The sequence below is a fragment of the Antrostomus carolinensis genome, unplaced genomic scaffold (genome assembly GCF_000700745.2).
Source record: "Antrostomus carolinensis isolate BGI_N321 unplaced genomic scaffold, ASM70074v2 scaffold17051, whole genome shotgun sequence".
Classification (NCBI taxonomy): Eukaryota; Metazoa; Chordata; class Aves; order Caprimulgiformes; family Caprimulgidae; genus Antrostomus; species Antrostomus carolinensis.
In genome coordinates, this window is record NW_010293643.1 from 15,038 (window position 1) to 24,560 (window position 9,523).

The 9,523-nt window shown below is 46.5% G+C and overlaps 1 protein-coding gene across 1 annotated transcript in view; it reads right to left on the reverse strand.

Annotated features, from left to right (window-relative positions):
- Positions 1-9,467, reverse strand: part of LOC104532216 (hairy/enhancer-of-split related with YRPW motif protein 2) — a 9,967-nt gene extending 500 nt beyond the window's left edge. The window contains 5 exon segments of the mRNA XM_029087304.1: positions 1-166; positions 5,153-5,234; positions 7,918-8,001; positions 8,109-8,187; positions 9,385-9,467. The exon segment at positions 1-166 is cut by the window's left edge and continues 300 nt beyond it. Coding sequence (XP_028943137.1) covers positions 1-166; positions 5,153-5,234; positions 7,918-8,001; positions 8,109-8,187; positions 9,385-9,467 — 494 coding nt within the window.
- Positions 9,468-9,523: the final 56 nt, after the last annotated feature.

Here is a 9,523-nt window from a genome sequence, read left to right on the forward strand (position 1 = left end):
TCCCTCTGAGAGGCACAGGTACTCAGGTGAGACACGAGCCGAACGCGCAGGGGGTCAGACGTGTCAAGACCTTCCACCGAAGTCAGGTACCTCGCGACTTCTGTCAAGCACTCCCGGAAGCCAATGCTCATGAAATCCATGGCCAGGGAATGAGCGTCAAAATAACCTGCAAGAGGAGGGCAAAAGATGCGTTGAGTATCGTGCCGGCTTCCCAGACGACGTTAGGTGAGACGGCTGACCCGGTCCTCGCTCAGCTGCCACATCTCCCATTTACGGGTTAAGATTTGCAACGCAAAAAGGTTTGTTCTCTGATCTGTAAATTATTTGTGTGACCATCCCTGTAATGCAATAGGCTGCAGTTGTTTTTTCAGACAATACACAAATGAAAAGAATTAAGTCCATAAGTACTCGTGATACTTAAGAAGATATACGATGCCTCTTCTGAAATTCCTCAGCAAGCCGCTGCAGTGCAGTATTGACCCTGCGCGTGTGTGCGAACCGGGCGTTTATCCACACAAAGAAACAGGCTGGAGATCAGAGAGCCTGCATGTGCTGCCCTGCCTTTTCTTCCCTCCACTGGCATTCCCAGTAACGCCCTTAAACTATTTCTCGACATGGTGAGATAGTTGTTGCAACTGCTGCTGGGGTCCCATCTACTTCACAGAGTCATTAAGACAATATGACATACGGTGTTATTTAACTGCAAACTAAAACCATCTTGTCATGACTCTGCACACACACAATAAAAAGCTTTACTGAGAAAACGTTTTATGTAATGCCATCGCTAATTTGGAGATGGAAGACTGACAGTCATATGGCCCATGAGGTATTTCAACAAACAGCAACTGGAGCTCCACAGGCTTGGGACAAAAAAGCATTTGAACAAAAAATCTGTCTTATTAAATGCACATGAAAAGATATTCCCTTTCTAAAAGGGTCTAGCATCAAATCTACTGCTTAAGTTGCAGCTCCTCAACTACAAAAACCTATTCCAGTTTTTGGAATTTTCCTGTTTTAGTTTAAAAGTAGTCTCCTTGGGGGAATAATGTTCCATTCTCTCCCAAGGTGGCATGGTGCTTTTTCCTCTTGCTTTCAATGACAATTTTTAGTTATGCGTGACTATGATTTGTATTAGTATATGAAGATCAAGTGCCTTTATTATGGAGGAATGTGGCAGCAATACCTGCATTAGGCCTTGCACTCTCTCGCATGAAATAACCTCAGTCCTCAAAAATGCTAGCAGCTTAGATAGTTGTTTTCACTTTTTATCAGCTTTCAAGCAAGAAGAGAGCCTTTCTGTCGCTGCACACTTGCATTATAGAATTAATTTGGGCGCATTTGCAGATGTCGCCCCAAATCCCCTGCCTGCTATATACCACTCCTTGCCAAATTACGACAGTGATTTTTGACACAAACTGCCTTGCTCATCTGAGGCTTTGTGAAACCAGAGAGAAACACCGGCTCGGCCAGCAGATGGGTGGGCATGAGGGATCGAGGACTCGTCTCAGCAAGCTCTGACTCCTCGCAGCTTTTTTCCTGCCAGGTCCACCGTGACCAAGCAATGTGTGGAAACACCACAGTTTGAGTGAAGTCCTGAGAACCAAATGCCAGGCAGGCTGGTGTTGGTGAGCTAGCAGGGTACCTGCCCGGGTGCCAGCCAGCCTGGTACAGGGACTGCTCTGCGCCGCAGGCTCCAGGACCTCCGGTGGCTTCAGAGGGGCTGACATGCAGCCAAAGCCACCTCCCAGCTCTGGCCACCAGTCAGCCAGCCTGGGAGTCCCGAGAGTGCACGGCTTAAGCCAGGGCTTCCCGGCCTGCCTGCCTCCTTCTCTCCCTCCTTCCCTCCAGACTGGAGGAGACATGGGGGATGTGGTTGTCACTGGCTTCCCCTGAGTCTGAGCTGCTGGCTCTGTGATGAGCAACCCCAAAGCCCTGGTGATCCTGGCTCTTCTCAGTCTCCTATTGTGGCCAAGACATGAAAACAGAGGGAAGATGAGAGCTGGCACTCCCAATCTCCATTATGTTTTGATTTTGATGGTTATCTTTTCCAGGTTTCCCATTTGCTGGCTTCCCCCTTCTGAGAGAGACTTAAAAATGTTGTTTCTTTCCAAAATCCAAGAACATCTCCCACCACCACCACCCACATGCATACACACCGACCTTTTATAACAAATGGGAAGTCTCACTTTTCCTTCATCTATCTTGGTAACCCACCTGCTCTACACACAGGAAACCCGCTAAGTCATTTGAGCTATATTACCCCATGCTGCTGACCAAGGTGTCAGTCACCCAAGCTAAATCTGCAACGAAGCTGCAATAAAACAACATTGAGGTCTCTGCAAGCTACTTGCTGTTGACAAATTACTCCTCCCCTGTGCTTGCTTGCACGGTCAGCAAAAAGCCCTGGCCCCAGGCCAAAATAATAACTCCATGTAAACAGGAAACCACCACCCGCACCTGCGTCGGGGTGGTGGAAACACGGAGTCCGCACGGGGTTTCAGGGGCAGCTGCCTGCCTGCCTGTGCAGCTCCGAAGAGCTGAGAAGAAACGGGACCCACATCGGGTTTTCTTCTCCCGTGCCCTCCTCGGGCTCAGCACGCTGAGCAGCAGCCAACTCCACCCTGGCTTTCCTAGCCCCGGGCACTCCTCATCGTGGGTGTCCTCCATTTCTGTGTGAGGAGGAAGAGGATGAGCTCTCCCCAGCCCTCAATGCAGGAGAGTCTAAGGGTATCAAGACCCATTTTTCCCTGCTCCGAGAATAGCTTTTGTCCACAGGAAAAAAGATGCAACTCATTTTTTTGCTGATCCAAGAAAGTTCCTGGCTCAGAAGATGGCTTACAAAGTGGGAATAACTACACTTGCAAATAAAACAAACATCTGCCTTAAAAAACACTCTAAGAAATTATATTTAAAGCTCTTACTTAGGTTGCAAACTAAAAGATTAAGTAAGCAGGAAACGTAGGCTTAAACTTTGCCCGGTACCAACTTGCAAACCTCTTTTTCTTAAAGTTTCTTAATCCATGCAGTGAGATCACTCTTATCTCTGGGTCAGAAGGAGAAGAAAGTCACAGTATTTGTGAAGTGATCAGGTGTTACACTGATGTGCCACCCGCTGTGGACATGGTGTGGAAGGTGGCTGCCGGCATTGCCTCTCCCCGCACCCTGACGTTTCGTCCTTCTCCACACTGCCCTCGGTCAGCCAGAGGCACGCTGGTGTCAGCTGGGGCAGGGAGAGGCAGGGCAGCAAGGGCAGGCCAAGGAAGGGACTTCAGGACCAGGACTGCTAACAAAATCCGGCTTGTCTGGCCACAGCCAGAGGTCAGGGCTCTGCCGACACCTCTGTCCGCCTGGCAGCTCCCATCCCAGGCACTTCATCCCCTGCCCCGCTAGCCGGGCCACCTGACCTGACCCAGTTCTAAAATAATCCCCTGCATACTTTTTTTGGGCGGGGAGGCAGCGCAAGGAGGATTCCTATTAAATTAGGGCTCCAACTGGGTTCACCTCCCAGCCCTCCCACTGTCGGTGCAGACGTCCAAGGGGTGGGAGCTGCTGCGGCTTTTCAGGGGAACGAAGTGCAGCGTGAAGCGGAGGTCAGGTTGGGATAGCAGAGCTGCAGGTCACGACGGCAGGATGAAGCAAAACAGCCACTGATTCCCTCAGCAACTGAGCGTCAATCGCCCCGTGCACCAAGAGAGACAGAGCTTGTGGAAAGCCAGCACGCAACCACGCAATTAAAGACAGCACCATCACAGACACACACGAAGGATCTGAATTCAAATTGCACAAGCATGATCTATTCTGGCATTTCGTAACTTTCAAGAGCGTAATTTTACAAACTAAATAGTGCTTCTTAAAGGATGCTTTTAGATATAAAAAAACAAATTTCTTATAGATTTAATTTTGCACACTTTCTGAGGAATCAAGAGATAAGTCTGTTACATGAAGGGCAAGAAAATCCCCTTCACCTCTTACAGAACAAGTTATCCATAAACTTTAAGCTTAAGTGAACCTCTAGCAAAAGCCTCTTAACACCTAGAAAATACGTACGTCAGCCTGGTGTAAATTTTCACAAATAACAGGACACCAGCCTTCGACATGCTTTCCTACAACCACCTGTTGTTAAGCATGCACTGATTTATAAGTTGAATTCTGCAACTGCTGCAAGGTACAGAGAGGAGCAGTAATTCAATCACGGGCTTAAAACTTCAATCAAAAAAGCAAGAGAGAGCAGCAGCAGCTTCTTTTGTAGCCTCTACCTATATGGCATAGCGGGTCAATGAAAAATCAGCTGGTTTCCATTACAACAACTGGAATCATAATCAGAGTTGATGGCACGGGATGCAGTACCGTGCTTACGGCAGGCCAGTGAGTTTTTCACTTCAAGTAAGTTCCAAAATCATGACTACACAGAATACCTCGTGGGTGGCTGAAATCATTTGGCCTCCAGCCTCGGGACTGTCAGCTTGCACAAGCGAGGTAACGCTCGGCTCCTGGCAGCCGGCTGATCTCGTGGGTCAGCCAGCGCCGCCCCTGCGTCACACCAGCACCCACTAACAGGGAGCTACCCAGACCGCTGACACACAAATAAAGGATATAAATCTGAGTGCAGAGACCTGTCTGCCCCTCTGCCTTATCAGATACCTGGAGCTCCACAGAGCAAAACTGGGTTTTGTTCTGGTGAATGAGACAGTCTAACCTGGCATTTAAAAGTCTTTCCAGAACAAAGAGAATACATAAACAATAATGAAAGTTCCTCTTCATCCACTTCCTTCGGAATAGCTCCTGGATAATGAGGTTTAGCATCGGTTTTGTGCTACACAATTGTTGCCACAAACCTCCTGTTTATGTTTGGTGTTTGTGTATTTGTTTTGTCTCCCTGTGCAGATTTCAGTGCTCTTTGGAAACCCCAAACAAATCTCTGACTGGGCTGCCTGTGAATGAAGCCTTTACTCCCACAGTGTTATGAAAGCAAACACAAGCCCAGGGTCAAGTGCTTCTTTTGTCCCAGTAGTTCTTTCCCACGAGTTCAATCCTGCCATTAGCATTGATTTCCACTCCTTTAATCTGGAAAGGCCTATCACGGCTCCTCAAAGCACTTTTTTTGCCCAGATTTCCCCAAATATTAGAAAAGAAACCGTCATTGGCTCCTTACCTTTACCTCCTGTTGCCTGCAGCATCTTCAGATGATCCACTGTCATTTGCAGTATTTCCGCTTTTTCTAATTTGGCAGATCCCTTTGAGATAAGAGACTCGTATAAATAAAGGCTTACAAGTACTAGAAACTTTAATTTTATATACTATCCACTGAACTCAGCCTTATGGTTTCAATTTCCCTATCATTAGGATGTTCTCGGCTTAATTCTTTTGTGCGCATCTGCCTCACAGACTTTGTCTGAGGACTAACGCCGCATCCTCTCCAGCGATACCAGCAGCAGCAGCACAGTTTTGCTTTATTAAGGCTATAGTTCAGCGTAGCTCTGGCCTTCAAGATAGTGTAGAGATTACATCTTCATGAAGTGAGAGAAATACATAACTTTCTGGACTTTCTTTCTGACAAGCAACACAAACGTAGAGCCGGCAGTGCAGTGAGTGATGAAGACCCCGGAGCAACATTTTTTTATTCTGCTTTTACCAGTAGGTGTCCCTGTGGACACACACCCCGAAGTCTCCCTCTCTCTTAATCGACTATTAATTTTCGACATGTCATTTGGCTGCTGAATATTCTATTCTCATTCTTGTCTGAAAAAACAACCACACAGTCCACTGTATTTTAAGCTAGTGAGAGGCCTAGTTTGCAGGGACATGAAGCTAAATACTGTGAAAAAGAAGCAGTTTAGCTTCTCTTGTCGATAAAAATCTGCTACTGAGGGTGGCTCACAGAACTACGACAGGTGCTGGAAAAGTATAAAATACAACTCAAAAGGTAGTATTAAAATCTTACTCTCTAAATAAAACTATTTTGCATGGCAGCATTTCCTTGAGTATCAGGCACACACCCAGATGACTGAGTTTACCACGCAAATGTGATTCCAGTGCAAGAGGTCATCCCTTGGCATCAGTTAAAACCGGGGCTACGCGAGCTTCAGCCACCAGCAGATCACATCCTGCAAGCCAGATTCTTCTCTTATTTATCATCTGGGCCACCTCATTGCTGTCGGCCATCCTGCAAGCTCAGATGGCTTTGCCCAGGTTGCAGGCGTGCCAGTTGGGGAAGGCTCCCACCCACCTTCCTTCGCAGCCCCGCTTCGCTGGTGCTCCCCTCTGCAAGGGACTCAGGGGAGCAGAGCCCTGATGCGTGGAGGGAGGAAGGGAGGGAGGCGGAAGCGAAACTAAACCTCCAACTTGGAAACCTCAGTGAGCTGAATGTCAAAGAGCTGGAAAAGGACCCGATGACTTTGTCCTTGGCATATTGCAGAAAAATGGTGGGGCTTTCTAAAGAAAATACAGCGCACGCTCATTTTTACGCCAACACCTTTTTGTTGATCCCTTATTGCTTTCAGCGCTTTCCTCATACAGAGGTTGGTGCCCGTGTGAATTTTTGGTCAGAATTCCCCATTTTACATGCGACTACATCCTGTACTTTTCCCAGACTTCATCTTTTCCATAGACACAGCACAAGCCGTCTCAGTGAGAGTGACTAATAGCTAAAAACTGCATGGCGCTGGGTAATTTCCAAAGGCTCTGTAGGACTTGTTTTATAATGTTTGTGGTTTTCAAGAAGTAAACAATAAAATGGGACAAACAACTGTTGTCTCTTGCCCCTGTTTATCTAGCTGAAAATATCTCTGTCACTCCATTTTGCCAGAACCTATGGAAGGGCACAGTTACAACTACTAGTTATTAAAAGCCTATGGCAGGTGACACCAGTGATGCTCTCACCACAATTAGAATACTTAAATTTTCTTGTTAGCTTTTGTTCAGACCAGGGATGTAACAGGCTTAATACCGTGCGGTGCTTGCCACGCAGTTACCACTGATGTTCAGCACCTCGCAATTCTGCTCTCAAATTTTACTTTCTGGTTCTTATCTTACTACAACAAGGAAGTCAGGTTCTTTATTTTCAGTTGGTTCCTTTTTATTGAAACGTAGCATCAATTGCACATATCCATAGATCTTCAGATACCTCCAGTAAAACAGGAACAAGGCTCAATATTGAATCAAAACCACCCCCAAAAAATCAAGATATGGATAAGTAAATAAATAATTTAATGTTAATGGCATAAACAAAATGCCCTTTATTACAGGACAGATTGTATTCTAAGCTTTTGGTCTGTAATTTCACGACCAAGGAGCTGAACCAAAGTTATCTGGATCCTTCCAGCCTTCTCACTGAATACTTTCTCACTGAAAGTCTTTGAACATATCACTGACTTCACTAGTTCACGTGACGTGGGCCTATTCCCTCTCTTAATGTCCTGGTTCTAAATAGGCATTTTAAAATGTGAATAATCCAGACTGCCTGTTCCCTTTTCAGGAAACTGGATCCATCAGTTTGCAACTGAAATTATAGATTAAAAAATAAAGGTTTCTTAAAGTAGGGGTGAAGGAGATTATATTTAAAGGTTTAGACAGAAGGCTAATTGACATACAGGTTTGGGGGAGTCGTGTTAGGTTTGGGTTTTTTAAAAAATATGGAGTAAAGCACATTTTTAACAAAACCACTACTGGAATTCATCGAAAGAACAGAAGCAACATGAACACAGTTACCCTTAAGGGAAAAACAAAGCCAAAGAATGGAAATGTTTTTCAGCCTTATAATGAATTATGTTTCTAATGGTTTCACCACAAGAAAGCATTTTATTGCAATGCCTGCTTTGTGCCAGATCAGGACACATACAATATTATTTTAATGAGTTTTACAAGAGAACTAACATTGCCAGATGAGATACAGAATTTAAAAAATAAAAAAGGGCTTACTTGTTTTTCAAAAGCAGTTGGCACAAGCCGCCTCAGCTCTGATAAACTGTTATTTATACGATCACGGCGCCTTTTCTCTATAATCTATTCCCAAAAAAACAAAACACATTAAGTTTATAAAAAATGTTGAAGGGCAAAATCACAGCACACATGCAAACTGTCACATGGGAAAAGAATTAAATGCAACATACCCCTCTTCTTTTCTTTCTGGCCATAATCTGAGATGTTGTTGTTGGGGAATTTGATCGAATGACAGAACTATTACTTTGCCTGTGAAACAATAAAAGTATGTCAGGTGTTGCACAACTAGACACTGCTCTTTGAAGGCACCTTAGGTCACCATATTAAGTATGCACAGTTCTTCTCATGCCATTTTCAGTGCTTAGAAGACATGCTTTGCACTGCACAGTATTTTTAGAGAGACAGATATTTCATTTTCGATTGCCCCGGCATGCATTTTGAATTGACAGAACACTCTGTTGGAAATAAAGACCCTTTCTGAAGACAGCTCACTGCCCAGCTCAGCTTGATTTCGTTTCCATTGCATATAAAGCCCTGCCTATCAAATGCAGCCTGAAGAACCAAGTCCAAAACCACCATCTCTACAGGCTGACAGCAATGCTAAGTACATATACCCAATGCAAAAATCCATATCCTCTGCCTGGCCTGCTAGGTTTTGACATTCCTGCCCGTTGTTACACTGCTACACCAGTTAACAGATGCTCAAGTACAAAGCCAGTACCCAGCCTGAGTCTGCTGTGTTGTCCTGCATCAGGAACAGAATTCAAAACTCACTTTTAAAACCACCCACAAGTCAAATAAGTCTTTATTTCACCATGAGTGAGCAAAAAATCCAGTAGCTTTTGATACTTGTCTAGCCACTGGTGCAGACGAGACATGGCTCTGGTGCATGTGCCTCCAAATTGGCCAGAGACAAGGGTTGAGGAGCAACGTGGTGCCCACCGAGCTCCCAGGCCAGACCTCCTTTGACAAACACCTTGGCTGGCCCCCAGCTCGCCTGCTGGGCTCGCTGAAGTTACCATCCCACTCCTGTGGATCCCTGATTACTTTCCACAGCTCATTTCCCACGGGTGCTGATTCCCATCGGTTGTTTGGCCTGCTCAGGAGCTATTTTGGAAAAGATCTGACTGAAAATGGCAAATTAAGGGGAGCTCATGAACAGCAGCCTGGTGGCTCACAAGCTACTTGAGGGCTCCGCTAGCGTCGAGGCTGGAGCAGCTCGACCGTGGGGCAAATTCTTGGGGGAGCTGTCAACAAGCTGCTAGGTGACCTGGAGGGGGACAAAACCGCACCCCGCTTCGCACTCGGGGGGACGCCACCCGGTCCACCCCTCCCCGACGGGGCGGTCGGGTTTCCCCGTCGCTCTGCCCCATCCCGGGGCCCATCCCGAAAATGCCGCCGCCCGGGGAGACGGCGGCCCCGGGGAGTCGGGGGTGCCCCACTTACCCCGAGTAGTTGTTCTCACTCCCCACGTCTATCGTCTCGTCCATGTCGCTGTCTGAGGTAGTTTCCTCGCAAGGTCGCTTCATCGTGGGCACAGGATGCGGCGCAGTTTATAGCCGGGGTGAGGGTAGAGAGAAATAAA